We start from the raw sequence: 24,060 nt of genomic DNA, 5'->3' as shown, positions 1-24,060 counted from the left end.
ACCTACGCATACCTCATTTCTTAGATCATGAATGTGGAGGCCCGCCTCTTTAAAGAACAGAACTGTTGTGAAAATGTTTGTCTTGTGTATTTAAAATCAGTTGTATTCTCGTCTAGCTGACGTCACGTTTGAATAAATATTTGAGTTATTTAAAGAAAACTTGTTTTGCCACCACGCAGCTGAGCTGATTTGACTTAGTCTTGTACTTTTCTGAGTGGCGGGTTTGCCTGCAGCGTGCCTCTGAAGAGACGAGCAGAGCGAACCGGCTTTTTTGTTGTATTTCTCTGCTTTGTTTATTCTGTTCTAGATGGAAATGTAAAGACTTCAGGGATGATTCTTGCATCCTAGGTTTTGATTTGAAAATAGCCTACTAATCGTTTTAAAGTATTATATCAAATAAAACTGAAATCACAACACGAATGTTCACAGCTGTGCTTTATTAGACAACACTGCACCAAACATGCTCGTTTAACTAAACTGTTTTAGGAATTCGTCCTACAGACCACAAACCACTTCAAACTCCACGTTAACTTACTTTACACTGAAGGTAAAAGTTAGGATGATGCGCTCTAACGGAGACAGGGATCCTGTGCAACCAGCAGACACTTCCTGCTGTCTGCTTTCAAGTCTTTAACTTGTTTCCGGTCCACAGGCGGCTCTCCAGCAGCATCCTGCTTTAAATGTGCCATCAAATGATGACTGAGGTTCACCTTTTGCGTGAAGTTCTTCCCACATTTGACACAGCGGAACGGCCTCTCGCCGGTATGGATGCGCATGTGACATTTAAGATTTCCTTTCTGGGTAAACCATTTCCCACACAAACCGCACCTGTAAGGTTTCTCTCCTGTGTGGACGACATAGTGAATCCTCAGAGCTGACGGGTTGGCGAACGTCTTGCCACACAACTCACACGACCTACTGAGACTCTTTGAGGTAACTGGAGGCACACATCTGTGCGAGTTCAACTTTTTCCTGTGAGGAAAATTCTGCTTGCAGATGCTGCAGAAGTTTGACTTGTGTGACTTCATGTGACGTGTCAGAGTTCCTTTATGAAAGAAAGTCCTGCTACATATCTGACATGAAAACGTGTCGGTGTTCGTCACCATGCTGCTCTGTGGATGAGGCACACTGAGGTCCTCACAGGAATCTGTAGGGTCAGTGCAGCTCGTTGATGATGTCTGCTGTTTGTCTTGGCTGGGCCCAGCAGCAGCGTTTTGTGCCGACTCGTGTTGGCTTTCTTGAACAAACTGGACATCATCATCCTCGTCCTCTTCAACTGGAATGATGTGACAGCTGAAGGCCTCGTCGGTATCACCGATAGATATCAACTGAAGAGCCGGTTCTTCTGTACTTTCTGCCAGGTTCTCTCCACCCTGATCGAATGGCACGCTACGTGTGCTGTTGCCGCTAACCGAGTGGTCTCCAGGCAGCTGCCCCGACTCCTCAGCCATGCTTTCATGTTCTGCTGCATAGAAGACACAGCTGTCAGACACTCAGGTAGAAGTACCGACCCTGACTTTACATTCTCTCGTTCGAGCCTTCGAGTACCTTTTGTTCTTTCCTGTGGGGAGCAGGTAGCGGTGCTTTGCGTGCATCCATTCACTTTGATTTCAGGAGCTGTGATTTGGTCTGAGTGCATCTCTGCTGACTGTGAGACAAAATTACAAAGCAAATCTTTCCACATTTTCAACAGTAAAAACACATCACTGTTGTGTGTCTGGGGTTTAGACGTTAAGAAACCTCCGTTAAGAAATGATTTGTTATTTCTCAGAAAAAGGACTTGTAAGAAAAAACGAATACAAATGTATAACCTCTATTTAATTCTACATGTTGGGGATTATAATGCTTACTTATCAGACAACAAGGTTTATAATTACATAGTCGTTATATTGTGTAATATTTTGGTTAACTCATTTCATTTTTAATTAGCAGAATTTTAAATGTTCTGGCAGCTCAGTTTTTTTAAACTGGAAATTCTATAAGTTTTGTGTAATTAAAGCCTCATAAGGTACTGGATCTGCAAAACTACTGCTCTGAAAGCCCAAAGTAACCGTAGCTTTGGACATGTACATTTTTTAAAGAGTAAAATTAGCTTAATGTAGACTAAATTATTTATTGCAACACTTGTTGCTCGTGACAAACATGTAATATAGTCAGACTATTATTTTATATTTAAACATTTTCAGCACCAGGCACGAAGATCAGAGGAAACTTTTATTTTGTGTGTAACTGTCTCTCACCTTCTTAGGGGACATGGGTGAGTCTGGTCCTGTTTGCAGACTGTAAGGATCTCTATCTTTCCACAGATTTATACACCAATCTTTTCCAAAGATCTCCTTTATTGTAGGCGAACCGGAAACTGCGGAAACACAATAAAACACGGACACAAAACAAAAAGATGCAGGCTATTTCTGTTATTAGTATGATGAAATTGTGTGAAAAGACGATACCATCTGAAGCGTCTTCGTCTCTGGAGCAGGCAGTTTGGACACCGACACTTCGATAACCTTTACACACCTTTGGTGTATCACTTCTTACAATTGTCAGCTCACACTCCAGGTTGTTTACTTTTTCTGCCAATGCCGAATTTGCAACCAGAAGCCGGTAGACCTCCATACGCAGCTCCGCCGAGTCCTCGTCCACTAGTTTGGAGACCTGAGTCAGGACAGACTTAGCCATGGTGTCCATGATGGACGACAGCTGAGAGTGAAAAGAAAGGCGGCTCGCCATTGTAGGTTCAGATTAAACCAACGTTTTTGTCCTAACTAAATAACAAGCTGCGATGCAAACCAGAAACATGTAACGTTATAAGTTAAATAAGCTATTTGCGAGAGAAAATAACGAAGCTAATGAAGCTAATTTAAGTAAACGACGCTCCAAAAGCGGGACACAAATAAAAGTTGCAACTGTTACGTATTTCCGGTATTGGTGTTAAGCTGAAAAAGGTACCCCTGTCGTTAGTAGATAAACAGACGTTTCAGCGAAGTTTTGATAATTTATCAATGGTTGAAATTTTGGAAAGATAGACAAACGAATTCGCATTTTACACAAACCAACTTAGCCACAGTTGTTTCTATTCGACTTTAGTTTTTAGGGGAACTAAAAGTGTAGTTAAGCTAGTACAAGTTTAGTTGTAAGTCGAGAACTAAATGGAATTTTGTTTCAAAGATCATCTAATAAATTATTTCGATGGTTATAAATTCGAACGCACTGAAAACTAAAAGTTGGTTTCACATAATTTTCTTTGCGGCTTTGAAATAAGACGTCGCGGTCTCCCTTTCACACACGGTGTACGTTTTGTGATACAACACTGGCGGATGCATCCGGTCAGCTGAGGCTTGTCAGAGCGCTTCCTGATTAGCGAATGAAATCACATTGCGGGGGCTTTTTCTTTACGAAAACAACCCAAATGCTAACCGCTTCATCCCGCATCGCCACAGACGTCAGTACACGTGATCTGGGGCCGTAGCAGCCGCCAAAATGAACGCCGAGAAGGACTTTTCGCCATTGACGCCCAACATCGTCAGGGCTCTGAATGACAAACTGTACGAGAAGAGGAAAGTCGCAGCTCTGGAAATAGAGAAGCTGGTGCGGGAGTTTGTGGCTCAGAATAATTCAACTCAGATCAGACATGTGATCCATGTTTTGGCATCGGAGTTTGCTCTCTCCCAGCACCCCCACAGTCGGAAGGGGGGTCTCATTGGTCTTGCAGCTTGCTCCATCGCCCTGGGGAAGGACTCAGGTCTGTATCTGAAGGAGCTTATTGAGCCAGTTCTAACGTGCTTCAACGACTCAGACAGCCGTCTGCGCTACTATGCTTGTGAGGCACTCTACAACATAGTGAAGGTGGCCCGGGGAGCGGTGCTGCCACACTTCAACCTTCTCTTTGATGGTCTCAGCAAGCTTGCAGCAGATCCAGACCCCAACGTGAAAAGTGGATCTGAACTCTTAGACAGGCTGCTCAAAGACATCGTCACAGAAAGCAACACGTTTGACTTGGTGGCATTTGTGCCTCTGCTGCGGGAGAGAATCTACTCAAATAATCAGTATGCCAGACAGTTCATCATTTCTTGGATCCTTGTTCTGGAGTCTGTGCCAGACATTCACTTGTTAGACTACCTTCCAGAGATTCTGGACGGGCTCTTTCAGATCATGGGTGATAACAGCAAGGAGATCCGTAGGACATGTGAGGTGGTGCTGGGAGAGTTTCTGAAGGAGATCAAGAAGTCACCCTCAAGTGTGAAATTTGCAGAGATGGCCAACATCCTTGTCATTCACTGCCAAGTTGCTGATGAAACCAAACTCACAAATGATCTGATCCAGCTGACCGCCATGACATGGATGAGGGAGTTTATCCAGCTCGCAGGCAGAGTGGTGCTCCCCTACTCCTCTGGCATCCTCACTGCCGTGCTCCCCTGCCTTTCCTACGATGACAGAAAAAAGAACACTAAAGAAGCAGCCAGCGCCTGTAATAACAGTTTGATGAAACTGGTGACCCCTGAAGACGATGAAGACAATGAGGAGGATGGAAGTGGAACCACTGAATCACCATCTACAGTGGAAGGCCAGCCCAAAGTGGAGGGAGAGAGCGGTGATGTGCTGAATGCTTCTCAAGACTCTGTAGGCTTCAGTAATATCAGCTTCTTTACTCCAGCGAGCACTGAACGGCCTCAGGTAACTCTAGACCTAGATGGCATCGTGCAGGTGTTGGACCGCCACCTCCATGACTCGTCCACTGGCATGATGACCCGCATTGCTGTCCTCAAATGGCTTTATCACCTCTACATTAAGACGCCACGCAAAATGTTCCGCCACACAGACAGCCTCTTCCCTATTCTGCTCAAAACACTCTCCGATGAGTCAGATGAGGTGATATTGAAAGATCTGGAGGTGTTAGCTGAGATAGCCTCATCTCCTGCTGGACAAACTGACCTAGGCTCCTCCTGCGACAGCACTGACAACAAACTGGTTCTCAAGGTGCCAGAGGTTCCCAAGGCAGGGCAGCAGCCTAGCACCGGCTCCAAAGCTGCAGACTCATCCCCGTCCACCCCGAGTATGAACTCATACTTTTACAAGTTCATGATCAATTTACTTAAACGTTTCAGTCTGGAGAGGAAGCTTTTGGAGATCAGAGGAGCTTTCATCATTAGACAGCTGTGCCTGTTGCTTCATGCTGAGAACATCTTCCACTCCATGGCTGACATCTTACTGAAAGAAGAGGACCTTAAATTTGCCTCCACCATGGTTCAGACCCTCAACACCATCCTGCTCACCTCTGCTGAACTCTTCCAGCTGCGCAATCAGCTGAAAGACCTGCACACCCAGGAAAGCTGTGCTTTGTTTTGCTGCCTGTATCGCTCCTGGTGCCACAACCCCGTGGCCACCGTCTCGCTTTGCTTCCTCACACAGAACTACAAGCACGCCTACGATCTCATTCAGAAGTTTGGAAATTTAGAGGTGACCGTAGACTTCCTAATGGAGGTCGACAAGCTAGTACAGCTGATAGAAAGTCCCATTTTTACCTACCTGCGTCTGCAGCTGCTAGACGTGGAGAACAACCCCTACCTGATTAAGGCGCTGTACGGTCTCCTGATGCTGCTGCCACAAAGCCAGGCCTTCCAGCTGCTCTCACAGCGCCTCAAGTGTGTCCCCAACCCAGAGCTGATGAGGACCGTGGACGAGTCCGAGTGCGTCAACTCCAAACAGCACGTGACCTGCAGACGTACCTCTCACAGTAAGGTGGATTACAGTGAGCTGCTCCAGCACTTTGATCGTGTGCAAAGCAAACACCTGGAGGTCCGGCACCAGCGTTCTGGACGAGTGGCTGACCACGACAGAAAGCTGGTGTGAAGTCTTCGTGCTACGCACACCTCTGGTTGTCGAGGACAAGGAGATGAGGCTAACGGAGCACAAAGGACGGGAAGAATCAGGAGGATGTTGAAGCCAAAAAGTATTAATTACTTATTCTTTTCCCCCAGAAAAACCAGAACGTTATTGTCAGAAATGCTCATGTTTCATTTAGACATTCCTCTTATGAAAAAGGTTTGAAAAACATTTTATCCTAAAATGTGTACTACACTGTAAACGACAAAGTAGATGTCTTCTTCTGTGGTGTAAATGAATAATGCAGAACGTGTTAGAAAAGGTTAATAACTACATTTGTCACGCACTGTTTTCGTCTGTCTTCCCGTGAGCAGGTGTTCAGGGTTCTCTCATTCACGTCAGTCAGAAAGGAAATCTCGCAGGAGGCGTCAAATCGGCTCAACCAGGATTTTAATGTGAGGGTGACACCAGAGCCAGCTGGAACAGCCTCGCACGGCTTTTAATTTGACGTCTTGACAACATAATCAACAGCGTTTGTGTTGCTCTTTTATTGTTTGTGCTGTTTGTTCTGCTCTCTGGAGATTGCGTTAATAAAGCATTAATAAAGTAGACCGTGTAACAGAACAGAAGCATTTCTTCTTTATATCCCACTCGATGAGTAGAGTAGCTGGGGGGAGGTGTGTGAAGGACGTAAGAGGATCTGAAACGTCATGTTCTTGGTTTCTGATGGTTTCTTTTCACTTTCACAATCAGCCTAATCATATTCAGAACTTATGACAAAGATAGTTTATTAACGAACAAATTGTGTTAATTACATTCATTTCTGTAATTTAACTAGACTGAGAGACCATTTAAAGGCTCAGGAACCTTTACAGGTGTTTCTATTTGCAATTTTAGCTGATTGGGGTCTTGTTGAATATTACACAGTGACCTTTTAATAGTCTAGATAAGTGTAATGCTCCTGTTAGTAGTTCCTCCTGTTAAGTGCTTATTTATTTAAATTATTCAGGTTTATAAAAAACATTTAGACATACATTTTATTATGTTCCAGTCATTAGTCATTTATATTTCACTATTGTAGTAATTCTTGCATGCTTTAATGAAAAAGTAACTAAGTAGTTATTTTTCTTGGTAGTTACTTTTATAATCTTGTAACTCAGTTAGTAACTGAGTTACTTTTTTGACAAAGTAATCAGTAACTATAACTAATTACTTTTTTAAAGTAACGTTCCCAACACTGGTTGTTACCTTTATATTGCTACATGTTTTCAGAAGAAGAGCCTGATAATCTGACCGTTTGTTCCTTGACCATCTTTACTGTGCTGCAGAGTATCCAGACGTGCAGCCCGGATGCGCTAAAGCCGACCGAAAAGCTCTGCAGAACATCATCGGCTGTCTCCGACCTTCTCTGGAGGACATTGCAGACTCCTGCTATCTCTAGAATAAAAGACACAGAGGACCACTCCCATCCTGGCCACTCCCTCTTTTCTCTTTTGCCCTCAGGCAGGTGCTCATCATCAAAATCCAGTAGAAGCAAAGTTCGAGCTTTCACCCGTACCCTGCAGACTAGAACAGGCTCCTCAGGTGACTAAACAGTTGCAGCGGCTCAAATTCAGCATGAATGGATTATGCACACTTTCATGTGCAATTATGTTAAACACTGAAGAGCTCCTGCACTCATGTAAAAAGTGTATCTTATGTATATATTTGCAATATTGAAAATTTGTGTACAAAAAAGAAAACCAAATATATGAAAACAAAATGATCAAATGTCTATAAAATACACACACAGCCTCTGTAGCACTTTCCATCTGTTTGTGGTGGGATTTCTCTCTAAATTCACGAGTCCTTTTCTAGTTTTGGTCTTGTAAACACAGCTGAGAACTGTCCATACACGTGGCGTGGGTCGTGGTGAGTGATGACGAAGCCAGAGGAGCTAGGTTGCTCCCCCTCTCTCCTGCAAGACTATCCACCGTTAAACACTTAAAGAATACGCCAACAGATTTCAGGTCTGCCTCGGTTGTGGAAAACAACCAGTGCTGCGCTGATCTTCACGGATGGAGGCTGGAGTGTGTTGTCAGGTTTTGGATGAATCCTGTTGCGCCGTGTGTGGAGAAGCCTTCCTGGCTCCATTTGTCCTCAGCTGCATCAGCTGTGCTTGTGGTTTCTGTCATTATTGTTTGGTGAAATTCTGGACGCAGCTCGGTGCTAGAGAGTGTCTGCTCTGCCTTAAAGAAAGTCTTGGACTTCCACATAAATCGTGTGAATCACACGGGGAGAGCGTGACCCTCTTTTGTCTGGCTGGCCTAGAGCCATGCCTGTTGTGTTTGCAGCAGATCAGGCTGGCTCGTGACCCACAGAGTGTATCCCTTACAGGAGGCATTCAGGGATCACAAGGTGAGCAGCTGTTTCTTTCAAAATATGTTTTTCCACCAAGTTAATAAACTTAAAATGGTTGATGTGGAATTCTGGAACATGAAAAAGAATGTTTCGCTGTCTTTAAACAAGTCTGTCATCATGGCATGCTCTTGGGCAGGAACACTGACCCAGACCACGGTTTCTCTGGGCAGGAGTGTGTTCTCCGGGCTTTCTCTCCACCAACAGTCTATTTTTGTGCCTTGTTCATTCCATTATCACAACAACATACTGGGTTTCAATGCAAACAAGGTCGGGTTGCTGTTAAACATTCTGACTTTAGCGTTGGTTAGTTCATCAAATCGACTTTATTGTTTGTTAGTTTTAAAGCGACGACTGTTTGGGTCGGGTCCCAACGGTCCAGTAGCTTAAACCACGGCCTTCTATTTATACCATCATCACTCCTCTAAATCTGGACATGTCTTCAGTTACAGTTGGGCAGGAAGTTTAATTAACTTCAAACATATAGAGGTCATCATAACAACAACGACTGCTGTCCTCGTCGGGTTTGGGGTTATAATCTCAGTGCTGATCTGCAGAAACACAATCGCTGGACTGTAAAGTGTCGCTGGTTTTATTTAAAGGGGTGTTTATTTGAGAACCTGCAATGATCATTGGCAAACTCAACACATCTTAATATTCCACTCAAAATGCCTTTGGGAGCTGAGGTCTTAACACTTATTTCAGTGATTAAGATGAAGAGGCCTGCCACAGATGTGGGCGGGGCTTTAGAGCCCACCTTCCCATCACTGCACTGGGACAAAGCATGGCCACCAGACGCGCTCGTTCTGAAGATGACCTTTCCTGTCCAATTTGTGGACTCATTCTTTGTCAGCCGGTGGTCCTCACTTGCAGACACAGATTCTGTAAAGCCTGTCTGAAAGACAGCTGGGACACACAAGGCAGCAAAGACTCCCACTACTGTCCTCTGTGCTGGCGGCGTTCCTCAATGGATCAAATAGCAGTTAACACTGTGCTGGAAAAGGCCTGTGAATCCTTCAAAGAAGACAGACGCAGGAATGACCCAGAAACGTGTAAAGAGCATGGGGAAATGCTCACACTCTTCTGTGTGGAGGACTTGGAGCCGATCTGTGGTGTGTGTGGAAAAGCAGCTGCACACAGAGGGCACAGGCTCTATCCTGTTGGCGAAGGCACTCATGACTGTAAGGTAGGACTGGTACTGTGGCCAGGCTGGCCCAAACACTGCACACAGCTGGCATAGACCTGACAGAAGGTACTTGGGAAATGTTAAAATAACATTATTTCATTTTTGTGTTATTATTTTTATGACTCTAACTTAGAAGAAATGGTGACAGAGTTTGAGTTAAAATCAGATTTATACATAGAAACAGACTTAAAAGAAGTATAAACTCTTCTGCTTTAACTTTTAAGTTATTATTCATTTATTAGTTAAATAAGTAAATAAAAACCGAGTTTCAGGGCACTTTTGAACACCTAGACACGCTGATAAAGTATGAGTGAAGGCTTTTTGGCAGAGTTAATCATTGTTCTAATTATAGGTTTATATATTTGGTTTCCTGTTGCTATTCGGGTCCCAAAAGATCTGAAACTCGACTCTCACATGGTTTTAGTGACGCTAGAGTAATCCTTCCCTTCCAAGCCTTTCCCCAGACACCAGAAAATATGAAGCTCAAACGTGAAAGGAATATTATTTCTACAGATTACTGTCTTTTAATCCTGATGTCAGTTTTGATCATTTTACCCAGAAAACAGATCTTCATCTGTAGATTTGTTCATCTGATACCACTACTCCCAAAAAGTTTGCATTTCCGTGGAACGCTGCGGTGAGAGAGCATGTGGCAGCTGAAAGCCTCTCTGTGCTGACAGCTTGGCCACCTGCCAGGCTGATCTGGTTGAAGAGCTGATGTTGTGCTGCTGACATTTCAGGAGGAACTGAAGAGCGCACTCCTGCCCTTGAAAGAGAAACTGCTGCTCTACAAGAAAGCAATAACTGTGTGTGAAGAAACGGCTGAACATGTCAAGGTAGTCAGGCTAACCCTGGAAAAAAATGTTGGAACCACAGCGAGGAAGCAGCTAACACCCATCCATCCTGTCTTTTCAGAACCAAGCAAAGCACACGGAAACGCAGATCAAAGAGGAATTTGAAGCCCTTCATCGTTTCCTGAGAGAGCAGGAGGCTGCGAGACTTTCTGCTTTAAAGGCCGAGGAGGATCTCAACAACCAAATGATTCATCAGAGGATGGAGGAGATGAGCAGTGAGCTGGAGTCTCTCTCTAACACCATCAGAGTTACAGAGCAGGAAATGAACAGTCCTGATGTTCCATTCCTAAAGGTAGACGACACAGCTGACTTTCTGTAGAGTCACCCAGATCGATAAACGTTTCCTTTTTTACAGAATTACAAGGAAACTATCAGAAGGTAAGCTTTTCACAACGCATTTAGTGCCTTATTAAGCTTGTTGCATCTCCACAGATTCAATTCTCAAAAACAAATGTCTGCAATGTTGTCAGGACTTGGAAAAGGCCTCATGACCCACCAACGATGTACGGCGTTCTCATTGATGTGGCCAAACACTTGGGCTCTCTGAAGTTTAAGGTGTGGGAGAACATGAAGAAAGTTATTAAATACAGTAAGTTTTAAAAAAAAATCAAGTTTTAAAACATTTACCAGGCATTTATTATTATAATTATACTCCTTGTCTTTCATCGAAGCTCCAGTGGTTTTGGACCCAAACACAGCAGCCGGCTGCTTCATCCTCTCTGAAGATCTCACCGTTGTGCAGAACTCCACTCAAATCTTCAAGCTGCCAGACAACCCAGAGCGTTTTGATATTAGTGCCGAGTTGCTTGCTGCCGAGGGCTTTTCTTCTGGACGCCACAGCTGGGATGTGGAGGTGAACCACAACACCTACTGGGTTTTAGGCGTAGCCAGCGAGAGCATCAACAGGAAGGGGAAACACGTGCTCACGCCAGCTGAGGGATTCTGGACTATAAGATATCGTAACGGGGAGCACAAGGCCTGCACGGCACCATGGGAGCCACTCAACATGACTAAAAAGCCAGACGTGATAAGGGTGGTTTTAGATATGGACCGAGGCAAAGTGACCTTTTATGACCCCAAAGAAAGAGCACCCCTCTACACCTTCACAGAAATCATCACTCCCAGAGCCTTCCCCTACTTCTGCAGTGCTTGTAAAGATCATCCTCTGAAGATCCTACCAACGAGGATTACTCTATCAACAGATTAAAAGACAAATCCCCAGTTTCAATGTATTTTTATAGGATTATTTATCAAAATAAAAGCCCGTCAACATTTCTTTGAGGAAGAGATGATTAAACAAACGCTTGATCAAACGTTTTAAATCAATACCACGAAACAAACGGGTTTAGTTTATTTTATTTTGAGTTACAACAAAAACAGTTCTGCACTTATAAATCACGTCCCCTAACATCCATATATTACCACAGGATTTGTTACATAAAACAGTCAAATGTGACTTATTTAGCTTCCTTACTGATCTGAACTCTTGTCCATAAAAAGGGTTAAAATATGAAATTTCACAAAAGGCACTTGTAATGATACTGTGTATTTCCAAGCCCATGTCAGTGTTGTTTACAGGTCCAAACTTGATGAGTCGGACCGTTTATCCACTGCATTAAGAGAAACTAAAACTCGGTGTTTATGTTAACGTTGTTTTTTTGGACTAGCAGCTGTTTATAATGCAAGTTAAAATCAAGTCTCACTCTCATTAAAACAAGCAGGAGTAACGTGACTGTAACGGTTAAACCTACAGTTATAACATAGCAGCTTACAGCTTTTCCTAAAGGAGCATCAATCCCATAATAAGGTTTATCTCGGTACGTTTTAGCACTAACGTTACTGTAGCATGTTTCCTATCTCGAACTGGCTGTAGAAGATATTCTGTGTGTGGTGATGCTCAAAGGCTTCACGAGGCGTTTGTTATGTAACAATGTTATTAAAAGCAGCGAGTAACCTGGCGACTGTCCTGGTTATTGACTTATTCAGTGTTGAAATGCCATGCTTGTAACAGTACTCTAAAGAAGTTTTACTCCAGTCTGTTCAGTGAATGCTTTAAATCCAGTCGGCGGAGCACCAACACGTACTGATACTCTCTACAACTTCACTCTCTCAGAAGCACCTGCTCAGTCCGTTTTACTTCCCAGCCACGTCGCCCTCACCACATCATAGAGACACTCTCCCCTCCACTATAGTAGTAAAGAGCTCCTCGTTCACAGCCTCATATCGTGCCGCTCTACTGTTCAGAAAGTAGATCTGGTCACTTGTGAGACGTGGGTCAAACCCCTCCTTCTGCAGCCTGGTTTTCTGGATTTTAAATGTACCTACACAGAAAGTTTACATATGTGAGATTACACTTCATTTATTGTTATTTTCAGTGATTTTCCCGTTTATTTAAAGGGACCAGGAATACTGGGTTGGTTTACCAGTAGTGTCCACTTGTGGTGAGATCCTCAGGAACACCGGGCGGGCATACGAAGGAAGAACTCGCTGGATGTTCTGCAGGAAACTGCTGCAGTCAAAACTTCCTGTTACATCTGCAATGGCAGCCATACCCGCCTTTCCTTCAACACCTGACACAGAAAACAATAAAACATGAATGTGTGGGGCAAACGAAAGCCATGGCTCCAGTATAAAGGTAAAGAAAACAGTCACCTGGTATAGACACACCGTACACAGCCACATCAGTTTGATGGAGAAGATTGCTGAGTATCCCCTCCACCTCTGTGGTTGAGACGTTTTCCCCTCTCCACCTGAACGTGTCTCCACTGCGGTCACGAAAGTACATGTAGCCCAGTTCATCCATCACTAGCACGTCACCTTGGGTAAAGGAGAAGCTAATTAGCCTTAGGCCACATAAATGATTACATCACATGATGTTTAGACACATTAACTCTACTGAGCACGGACAAAAACATGTTTGACAGTTTGAAAGTTTCCATTTAAACTTTAATAATTTTAAAAACTGCTGCTTTGCAGTTAAAGAGAGGTTGTCGACCTGATAAATAGGCAGAATCATCCTTCTTGAAAACATTGTGTGCAATCTTCTTCTTTGTAGATTCCTGACTAGCATAGCCATCAAATCGCCGCAACGGGTCCTTCTGGTTGATGCGACCCACCAGAAGTCCTGGCTCCCCTGTAAAGCATGCATACGTCTAATATTGTGCTTTCAGGACATCAACGCATCATACTTCAGTAAAAAAAAAAAAAAAACCTTATCGGTGAAATGAAGGCGTTCCTTACCAGGGCGGCAAGGCATACAGAGGCCCCGACTGTCCCGGACAAGTTCCATCGTGTCCTCGTTCACCTTCACAAGGCGGATCGGGTAGACAGTAGGGAGAATACGACTGTTGAATCCACAGGCGCCCACCTGGCAGAACATACTCAGCTAAGCTCATGTCCAGATCACATTTTTTTATCTGTCTGCAAAGAGAGAAGGAACGGTGTACTTTGCCGTCCATGTTGGCAATGCTGCAGTTGCACTCTGTTGCTCCATAGAACTCGCCAATCTGAGTCACACCAAATCGTTCCATAAAGGCTTCCCATACACTGGGGCGCAAGCCATTCCCCACTGCCAGACGCACTTTGTGGTTCTTCTCTGATGGTCGGACCGGCTGAGACAGAAGGTAGCGACAGATTTCCCCGATGTACTGCACCACCTGCGAGAAAAGACTCAGAATTATTTCAATGCTTCATTATGATTTATTTTAATTTGGCACCATTTCATATTTTTCAAGATTGAACTCTTACAGTACAGTTGTACTTAATGCAGTCATCCCAGAAGCGGCTGGCAGAGAATTTCCTCTTTACTACCACAGTGAGCCCGTGGACTAGACACTGACCAACTCCTATAATATTACCTGGCAAAAGGAGAATGCATCGATTCATTTCAATCACACCTAATCCAAGGGTTAAAATTATATTCATCAAAAGCTTCTGATAAGAATCACATACCTGCTGAGTGGTATAGGGGCAGGCAGTCATACAGGATGTCACTGGGACGCATGCGAAAGGCGAAATGCCCAAAAGCAGCAATTCTATAGTATCTGTCATAGAGATTAAACATTAGGTGCACAATAGCAAGTGTGGAGATTAATGCAGTTGTCTGAGAATACATACCGACTGTGTACCACAATAGCCGCCTTGGGCAGTCCCGTGGTTCCTGAGGTGTAAATATAGAACAGCCGGTCTGCAGGAGAGGATACAGTTTTAAGATGTTTTCACATAATTTAGTCAGTTTTATAGGAACAAATGTGATCCCTTTAGTCTAACATGCATCTGGGGTGATCTGATCCCAAGTGGACAAAAGTCAGGATGGGTATAGAACCATTCATGAGGGGTCAGGGACACATTTATCCATATTTGTTTCCCAGTCAAAAAGTAAACAGCCCAGATGTGGCTCCACATAAGCTGCAAAATAACCAGGGAAAAGAAAATTCTGTAAAACTATCGACACTAAAACAGGGTATATGCAGGAATCTCAAAATTAAATTTAAGACTTTTTCAAGACTTTTTAAGACCTTGTACAGATAAAATTAAGACTATCGCAAAGAACTGATCAACTGTTAAACACTCAAATATTGTTTTTAAATACTGCATCGCTTCGTTTTCCACTTCATGTTGGGGACAGCGAGGCTGTAGCAATAAAACGTAAAGCCACATGGCACAAAAATGCAAACCGAGCGCATAGAAGAACAGTATATATATATATATACATATTTTTAGTTTAGATGCATCTATTTTTCATAGCCACGAACTCCGAGGCTGTGAAAAAAAGTGACAACTAAAATAACTCCCCCCAAACAAGGTCCTCACGTGCTGCAGATGTGCATCTGTTCTACAGTGAGTTTTGTAGTGACCTCTGACATTTATATATTTTATTTTATTGAGAATAAAAAAAAAATCATGTGATGTTTTTGCAAAATGCAAGCAATTTTCTACCAGTCCTACCGTTCAAGAGAGCTAAATATAATAAATTGAAATAACTAATCAGATAATGATTAGGAATCATCATGTAATAATTAACTATTATTATGAAACCAATTCACAAAACACCAAACATAAAAACATCTGAAAATATTCCAAATGACTGTAATCATTCTTAAGTAGGATGACCAGATCCCAACTCACCACATGTGGGACAGAGTCTGCTCACTGTGGGACGTGAAGCTTCAGTGTAACCAGATAAAGTTAAAATGTTTTTTTAATCTATTCTGCCTTTTATCTCTAACATGACCGTTAAATATACATACAGTTATTATATAACTGATGTCTTAAATATTCTATTTGAATTAAACGTGAACAAGCAAACAGCAAAAGGTTTAATGCTGTTTCTCAGTTCCTCTCCAGTTACCACATCTTAACTCAGGCTGGACCTTCTACAGTGGCTCTGAGTAACTTTAGTTACAGTTACTTTAAACAATCAACTGATTTTATAAATATAGACAGGCCCACTATAAAAGAATGAAGGTTTAAGCAGCTTTTTAAAGTTTTCACTTAATATTTGTGCTGACTTCCCACAACAGAATGATAGTAAAAGTACCAGAAACATCTTTAGATCTATTTATGTTTACTTTCCACTAATAACAACTCATTAAGAACAGATCCATACTGTTGTGCAAGTTTTTCTTCTTGATTTCAAATCTCTTATATAACATGTAGGGAAGACGTGCCTAAAGGGTTTAGCCTGTATGTATCTGAAACAACAACCGCAGCACCTTGGGAAAGCGGGTTTTGACCAACACTTGACCCCCCCCCCCCAAAACAAACAAACAAACAAACAAACAAACAAACAACAAAAAACACAAGCCTCTGGAAACAGTTAAGGCTGAAACTGAAAGGAGACAAACCTGCTAAAGTTCTGGACAGAAAACTGACGTATCTGGAGGGGATTTGGATGATTTTACGGAGTTTAAGCTCCAACCGCTGCCAGATGTTGAAACAACAGTAGTAGCGGCGCCGTGACACCGGCTACCGCAGCGTGTTTTTCCCTTGCTGTCTCCGTGACTGGTCAAATGGCGACTTGTTACCCACTAACAAAGATGGTTTGTGAATAGGATGAACACTCCTCATTTTTCTGAAACTGATTCTTATAGAGCGACTGAAACCCCGACCAAAGACTCACCTTCCCTAAAGCAAAAACTGATTCACGTGAATGCATTTGGTTGCATAAACGGCAATTTTCGCTGAAAAGCGTCAAGTTTGCTAGTATGAGACGAACGTATTTTAAAATCACGTCAATACGAACCAAATTTAAGACTTTACTAAATCGATTTAAGACTTTTAAGGGACTTAATTTTCCTTTCATCAAATTTAAGACTTTTAAGATTTTTAAGACCCCGCGGATACCCTGTAAAACTATCAACACTAAAACTATTAACAAAAAAAAAAAAAAAAAAAAAAAAAAAAAAGTCAGGAAAACCAGAAAATTGTGGGAATATCCTTATTCACTTATTTCACATTATTATTATGGAGTGTTGTGTGTTGAATTTTATGGGCAAAATGAATTTAATCCATTTTGGAATCAGGCTGTAACATAAGCAAAAAAGTGGAATAAGTGAAGCGCTATGAATACTTTCCGGATGCACTGTAAGTAGCTGAAATGATCTAGAATCTTACAAAAGGGTCAACAAGCTGCTGAGGGCCTGTTTGTTGCTCTGATAATGGCCGACTGTGTCCTGGAAGAAGAAGAAGAAAATATCATTTCTATAGCGCCTCTCACGATAAAAATCACGAGGCACTTCACAAAAAAAATAGTAAAAATATATAAAAGCATTTAGAAAATGTTTAAAAGTATATTTAAAATGAGCAAAAATAGGCAATTGGGATTTAAAAGAAAAAATGTTAAGAAGGAGAGTGAACAGGAAAGAGGGAAATCAGTGGATCCTGAGGAAGGTGGAATAGGTGGGGAGAGCAGAATAAAGAGAGAGAGGTGAAGAAGGTCATACAAAAGCCAGCTTGAACAAGTGAGTCTTCAGCTGCTTTTTAAAGGAGACCACTGAGTCCACTGATCTCAGGCTCAGGGGGAGAGAGGTCCAGAGTCTGGGGGCCACAGCAGCAAATGATCTGTCACCTTTGGTCTTTAGCCTGGTGCTGCACAACCAGTAGGCTTTGATCACTGGACCTCAGGGACCTGCTGGGGGTGTAGGGACTAAGAAGATCACCAATGTAAGATGGTGCTTGTCCATGTAAGGCCCTATAGACCAGAACCAGGATCTTGAAATGAACCCTGAAGTTGACTGGCAGCCAGTGAAGCTGGAGGAGAAGCGGGGTGATGTGGGTGTGTTTGGAGGACTTGGTCAGAAGCCGAGCACAGGCGTTCTGAACCACCTGTGGACGGTTCAGGGAGGTTCTGCTCAGACACGTGAAAAGAGAGTTACAGTAGTCTAAGCGTGAGGAGATGAAGGTGTGGAGAACTGTCTCAAGTTCAGAACGAGACAGAATGGGACTCAGCTTAGCAACGTTCCTGAGATGGAAGAAGGAAGAGCAAACAAGAGAACTGACGTTAGAATCCAGGGTGAGAGCTGGGTCAAAGGTCACACCAAGATTCCTGATGGAGGGTTTGGTGTGAGAAGCAAGCTGACCAAGAGAGTCTCTGACTTTGGGAACCAGCTTGTCTGGGGCACAGATGAGGATCTCAGTCTTATCTTCATTCAGCTGAAGAAAGCTCCCAGCCATCCAGGCTTTGATAGAGTCTAAGCAGGTGTGTAACAGCTGCAGCTTAGACATCTCATGGGGCTTAAAGGAGATGTACAGTTGCATGTCATCTGCATAAAGATGGTAGGAGATTCCTTTGAAGGAGCTCAGAATGTGCTGAAGAAGAAGCAGATAGAGGAGGAAGAGCAGAGGCCCCAGCACAAAACCTTGTGGGACACCATGGGTGGAGGACCTAAACTTGGAGATGGCCACAGAAAAGGAGCGCTCACAGAGATAAGAGAACCACTCCAGAGCAGTTCCTGATAGGCCTACCCAGTCTCTCAGCCTCTCGAGTAGCAGGTGATGGTCAACAGTGTCAAAGGCTGCAGTCAGGTCCAGCAGGACCAGAACAGAACAGTCCCCTGCATCACTGTGAGTCAGAAGGTCATTAGAGACCCTAAGAAGAGCTGTTTCAGTAGAATGAGCTCTAGGAAAACCTGACTGGAAGCTATCATAGATGTTATGTTCATCAAGAGCAGCTGTGAGTTGTTTAGCCACAACCTTTTCCAAGATCTTGGAGATGAACGGAAGTTTAGAGATGGTCTGAAGCTGCTATGGAGAGAGGGGTCGAGACTCAGTTTTTTAAGCAGCGGGTGGATTACAGCGTTCTTAAAGTAAGCAGGGACCTGACCAGAAACTAGAGAAGCATTAATTATAGAGAGCACGCTGGGACCGATGGACTGAAAAGCACTTTTAAACAAGGATGAGGGTAAGATGTGGAGGGGGCATGCAGAGGTCTTCATAGAGTTAACTAGTTTGGTTAACTCAGGCAAAGAAACAGGAGCAAAGCTATCTAGGATGATGGGCCTGGTTGGAGTCGGGAGAGGCAGCGATAAGGCCGAAGGAGAGATGCTAGATCTAACCTTATTGACTTTGTCCACAAAGAAAGACAGAAAGTTCTCACAGTCTGCAACAGAGTGGATGGAGGCTGTCAGAGAGGCAGGAGAGACGCTGCTGCTGATGGTGTTAAACAGCACCTTGGGGTTCCCTTTGCTCTGAGACACCAGGTTGGAGAAACTGGAAACCCTTGCATCTCTGACTGCAGAGTTAAAGGATGTCAGAAGAATTTTTAGGTGCAGCAAATGGACGTGGAGATGGGTTTTCTTCCACAAGCGCTCAATTTTTCTGCATTGGCGCTTCAGGCTGCGAAGGCTGTCATTAAACCAGGGAGTGGGGTTCACTGCAGGAACTGATCTGGTTCTGACAGGACAGATGGAGGCGTCATGTTTACTTGCATGCTGAGCAACAAACCGAGATCTGATGACTGAGGATGCATTTTGCTGCCAAGTCAGAACAATCATACCTAGAGCCGATTACCTTTTATCAGATCAGACAGAATGCTGGTTTTGCAAAGTCTGAATGAGGTCACTTATGACAAATCAAAATCCGATCTTTAAGACAGTCTGAGACACGCAACGCCATTTAAAAACAAATATTTCATGTGCTGAATGTAGGATCATATCATCTGCAAAAATGGTGTACTTTCATTTCACTCCTTCTCAATTTTTGTTTTAGACACAAAAAACTCAAGTCTAAAATGAAAATACTTAGATGTAGAATAAATGATGCTCTGTCAAAACCAGCTAATATTTATAAGTTGTTCTGTGCATTAAGCACTGAATTTAATTAGTAAAATAATCACCAGCAATGTCAGTCACAGTGATCAGCCATCTTCAGCAAATAAATGAAACAGCCCCTTAACCCGACTTGGAGGCACCAGTGGCGCGGAACATTGCAGCTTCAAACAGAATCCATTATAGTCTATGGCTTGATCCAAACCAGCTATGACGCGGAAATTTTCAGGTGCGTCCGACAAGCAGCACGCCATGCTACTAAAATAGGATTGGGTTCCATTTTTGCCACAAGCTGCATTTTGGGACATGTCAATTTCTGCAGTTAGCATAGGGCTAGACAAGAAATCACACTCGTTTCATTATAAAATGTCTGGAAATTTTCTAAGTAAAACACTACTGCAGGGATACCATTTCATATCTATGTAGATTACGTCAATACATATAACCTGACCCATTTACTCAAAGCATCTTTCGAGAAGTGCAACAGTGTGTTTTTATGGTGACAGGTGATCCTGACCACTACCTTTATAAACAAACTCAGTATGTTCACTCAGTCTTGTAGTTCAGCGGTTACACATCTGGACATGAACGCACAGCTTGCACATCCAAATGGTTCAAATGAAGGCAACTGGACTTCTTGAACACATTTTGCTTCTCATCCGAGGAGCTTTGTCAACTCTAACTGGAATATGGGAGAGCCAGGTTTATAAGCTGTAGCTGTCCGTTGTTATTTAACGAGCAGAAACTACTCTGAGTACACAGCTTCTCCATCCCCTGGTGAGTCGTTAGCCTCTTTTGAGAGGGAGTCATGTTGATTAGATGCAGGAAGGTGTGACCTAGACTGAAACTGCTTAGGAATGAGACTCAAGGCTGCATTACAGGTGCTGGAAAGGTGAAATCTAAGCCCCCCACCCCTGTTTAGAGTGGGTTTTTCACATTTGACATAGATAGCTTCTTTTACTCCTCTCTCAATCCATCTATCTTCTCTGTCCAGAATGTGTACTTTGTCATCTTCAAAGGTGTATCCCTTGTCCTTCAGGTGTCGGTGGACTGCAGAGCCTTGGACTGACGAGGTGGCTCTCCTGTTGTGCCATGCGCTTGTGAAATTGTTGTTTAGTTTCCCTGATGTAACGATCTGGACAGTCCTCACTACGTTAGACTGCATAAACAATGCCACTAAGCTTCTGTTTGGGTGTTTTGTCTTTTGGATGGACCGGTTTCTGTCTGAGGGTGCTGTTGGGTTTAAAGTTTACTGGGATGTTGCGTTTGGAGAAGATTCTTCTAAGTTTCTCTGAGACTCCTGCCACGTATGGGATGACGGTGCCTTTGCGCCTGTTGTCCTTTTCTTTGCTGGTTGCTGCTTTGGATGCTTTTCCAGGCTTCTTTGTAGATTTCACAATGGCCCAGTGAGGGTATCTGCAGTTCTGGAGAGCTTTCTTGATGTGTTTCACAGTAGTTTCTGCTCATTAAGTAACAACGGACAGCTACAGCTTATAAACTTGACTCTCCCATATTCCAGTTAGAATTGACAAAGCTCGTCGGATGAGAAGCAAAACATCTTCAAGAAACCAAAGAAGTCCAGTTGCCTTCATTTGAACCCGTTGGGTTACCATGACCTGGATGACTGAGAACCTTCACCAGCATAAAGCTTGCAGATGTGCTGAATCTGTGGGGGGAGCAAACATTATCGTTTCCTCTGTGCTGCAGAAAACCTGACATATCTTGTTTAGAAGGTTTACAGCTACGTAACCTCCTTTTATAACTCTATATTTGAAAATGATGGAAAATAAATAACTAAATAAAGGGTGAACTAGCTGCCTGGATCTGATTTCTGGTGCAGAGTAGAAATGAGTTTAGCAATATGGAGCATACTTTACATAATATGTGTGTGATGCAGAGGTGTGACCAAGTCACTGCTTTGCAAGTCACAAATATGTCACAAGTCTTTCCAGTCAAGTCTCGAGTTAAGTCCAAGTCAAAGACAACCAAGTCCAAGTCGAGTCCAAGTTCTTAACTTTGAACTTTCAACTCATAATCAAGTAATCTGTCCAACTCCAATTTAATGACAATGATAATAAATAAATTCCAGAATTAAAGCTTCTTTTATTTGCTGAAACAAGCAGGAAGTGCAACTGAAACTGATTATAAACTAAGTGCTGCTGCATTTAGCCGTACAAGATCAAACCCAGAACGAAGAATAACTTATGGTTTTTGTCCGTGTCGTGCCACTTTTGTGCTAAAACATAAAAAATGCTCAAGTCATCATCAAGTCAACAGACGCAAGTCGATTCAAGTCGCAAGTCATTGGCGTTCAAGTCTGAGTCAAGTCGTAAGTCTTTATAGATGTTATCAAGTCAAGTTGGAAGTCATTAAAAATAATGACTCAAGTCTGACTCGAGTCCAAGTCATGTGTCTCGAGTCCACACCTCTGGTGTGATGTCACCTTAATATCATCTCTGAAAACTAATGAGCAGCTTTGTTATTGGTGCGGAGGAAATATAACTGGCATGAGCCCTACTCACCATTCATGCCTTTGTGAGGAACACAAGGTGAAGGAGGATGTCTGGATGCAGTGGCTAAAAGTGGCTCCAGAGGCTGCGCCCCCAGACGGGCCAGATGTTCTGCACTGAGATCTCCTGTACAAAAGCGAACCATGGACTGGCTGATGGATGAATTGATGTCCAACATGGCTGACCATTTAAAATGAGAAAGAAGAATTTGATGGGATGAGAGGACAAATATTAGTCACATTAAGCTGTTTATTTATACTAATTCTTCAAGTAAAAAGCATGCTGCAATATTTAGTGATAACTTTGGCATACTGATAAAAGTTATTGTGAGTGAGGGTTTGTGCTCTATAACTTTAGATGCCACACAGAAAATTTCTTGGGTCATGTAATCATTCGCAGCGGGTCCAGACAGGCTAGATGTTGTCATCATCAGTTTCTGTTACACAACCTGACTGAATTTTAAAACCCACGAGGCTGACCAAATTCTACGATGTTGCACAAAACATGTTTAAATTAAAAGTAATGTGTTGGCTGCAATTACAATACACTCATCCTTTTAAGTTAAAAATAATTAACAAGGGGCAAAATCCCATCTGTAATGCGGAATTGCAAAAATATCTATAACAAATAATTTCTCTGCAACTTTCATCAGTTTATCAAATTCTTACCATCAGCAAGCTCCGCTCCAAACACAATCGCCCGTGACCCTGACACCCCAATGCAGTGCAGGAGAGAGTCACAGCGTAGGCTGAAGTTTATTAGGGCAGCTTCCACCCCAACTTTGGCTAAGCCCAGCCAGAGTGCCACATAAAGGGGCCTGCTTTCCAAGAAGAGGGCCACCACATCCCCAGAGACCCATCCTTGGCTTCTTGCCCAGTGGGCTACAGAATTAGAGATCTCATCCAGTTGGGTAAAGGTCCACGTCTCCCCAGTGGCCTCATAGATAAGAGCTGGTTTGTTTGGATGGCGTTTTACAGTCTGGGCAAAAATGGAAAGTATATTGCTTCCGTTGCGCATGTAGCGCCATAAAGCCAGCTTCACTCTCAACAGCACATACAGGCCACTGACCAGGGTGGGAGGAGACAAGGAGAAGAGATCTGAGTATTCAAGATGCAGAGTCAGGAACAATACAACTTTATTTACATACAGTCAACTTACTTTAGGTCTCTCTTGGCAGTTCGTGCTGCAATATAGAAGTATTTCCAACTGCTTGTGCCCAGATACAACCCTAGGCCTGCTGCCAGACTCCAGGACCAGGACACCCCAACCAGACGCAGCAGTCCCACGGATCCCAGAGAGGCTGACACACTCGCTGCATTGTGCATTCTTGTCACGGAGTGAAGAAAAAGAGATGGGATTGTGCACAATAAAGGGCTTAAGCTAAAGCTGACATGGGCTCCACTTGGTGGGGTGAAACACTGCAGAGGAAACTGGTACACACAAGTACATCCACAACTTTGTATATAGTTTATAACTTTGTCTAAAGATAAGGAAATAAGAGTGGCTTTGGGCTAAGACCACTGATATAACACAACCTCACACGTGAGTAGTGAACGTTAACACACGTCACATAAGAAAATATAACGGTCTCAGTGCTTATTACTATGTTCAGGCTACACACAACTTACCTATGAGTCAATACTATGACGCGGTGTCACCTTTGACCCAGTTACCTCGACGGTGGGCACAGCGGTGCTGTTTTACTTTCACGTAGACCACAAACTTCTCTAACTGTCCTCCCGCCGCGGGAAAATGTCGAAGGATTCAGAGTAGCCAAGAGTTTACTGATAAGCAGCGTCGTAGCTGTCAAGTCGCTAAGAGTTTTCAACATTTAAACTGCACTTAAAACTGTGAATTAGCGAGTCTAGACGGCCGGTTTCCACAAAGTAGTTTCATAATTAGAGCTTGTACGACAGAAACAACAACACTACCAAAGAAAAAGTATAAAGTGCGGTGAGAATCGGGCTATACTCTGTACTCCATGTTGAAGAGTGCCACTGTCTCTCAAGCACCGCCCATCCCGG

General features: G+C 43.2%; 4 protein-coding genes across 6 annotated transcripts; 2 read left to right on the top strand and 2 right to left on the bottom strand.

The window, feature by feature from the left end:
- Positions 1–418: 418 nt before the first annotated feature.
- Positions 419–2,902, bottom strand: LOC107378317 (uncharacterized). 2 transcript variants are annotated; one of them, XM_015948455.3, is made up of 4 exons: positions 2,451–2,902; positions 2,241–2,359; positions 1,549–1,648; positions 419–1,465 (listed from the first exon to the last, which is right to left on the bottom strand). In XM_015948455.3, exons 1-4 carry the CDS (start codon positions 2,728–2,730, stop codon positions 570–572), a joined length of 1,395 nt encoding a protein of 464 aa, XP_015803941.1. In that variant the 5' UTR covers positions 2,731–2,902; the 3' UTR covers positions 419–569. The 2 variants fall into 2 exon arrangements, with proteins under 2 accessions (XP_015803941.1, XP_015803942.1); XM_015948456.3 differs by having other exon boundaries at positions 419–1,462.
- Positions 2,903–3,345: 443 nt separating this feature from the next.
- vac14 (vac14 homolog (S. cerevisiae)) lies at positions 3,346–5,998 on the top strand. The gene has a single exon (XM_015948452.3). It carries the CDS (start codon positions 3,481–3,483, stop codon positions 5,848–5,850), a length of 2,370 nt encoding a protein of 789 aa, XP_015803938.1. The 5' UTR covers positions 3,346–3,480; the 3' UTR covers positions 5,851–5,998.
- A 2,794-nt stretch (positions 5,999–8,792) lies between these two features.
- On the top strand, positions 8,793–12,218 carry trim35-13 (tripartite motif containing 35-13). Its single transcript, XM_015948448.3, has 6 exons — positions 8,793–9,406; positions 10,147–10,242; positions 10,322–10,552; positions 10,616–10,638; positions 10,731–10,849; positions 10,932–12,218. The coding sequence occupies exons 1-6, from the start codon at positions 9,005–9,007 to the stop codon at positions 11,465–11,467; spliced, it is 1,407 nt and encodes a 468-aa protein (XP_015803934.1). The 5' UTR covers positions 8,793–9,004; the 3' UTR covers positions 11,468–12,218.
- slc27a1a (solute carrier family 27 member 1a) lies at positions 11,599–23,897 on the bottom strand. 2 transcript variants are annotated; one of them, XM_054741286.2, is made up of 13 exons: positions 23,665–23,897; positions 23,195–23,466; positions 22,705–23,099; positions 22,049–22,216; positions 14,377–14,446; positions 14,212–14,303; positions 14,008–14,117; positions 13,707–13,916; positions 13,501–13,627; positions 13,256–13,393; positions 12,913–13,077; positions 12,684–12,830; positions 11,599–12,581 (listed from the first exon to the last, which is right to left on the bottom strand). In XM_054741286.2, exons 2-13 carry the CDS (start codon positions 23,359–23,361, stop codon positions 12,424–12,426), a joined length of 1,947 nt encoding a protein of 648 aa, XP_054597261.1. In that variant the 5' UTR covers positions 23,362–23,466; positions 23,665–23,897; the 3' UTR covers positions 11,599–12,423. The 2 variants fall into 2 exon arrangements, with proteins under 2 accessions (XP_054597261.1, XP_015803933.1); XM_015948447.3 differs by having other exon boundaries at positions 23,195–23,362; positions 23,665–23,892.
- Positions 23,898–24,060: the final 163 nt, after the last annotated feature.

Source organism: Nothobranchius furzeri, chromosome 5 (assembly GCF_043380555.1).
Source record: "Nothobranchius furzeri strain GRZ-AD chromosome 5, NfurGRZ-RIMD1, whole genome shotgun sequence".
In the NCBI taxonomy this organism is placed as follows: Eukaryota; Metazoa; Chordata; class Actinopteri; order Cyprinodontiformes; family Nothobranchiidae; genus Nothobranchius; species Nothobranchius furzeri.
Note: the sequence above shows the minus strand (reverse complement) of the source record. Positions and strands in the feature narration are given on the sequence as shown.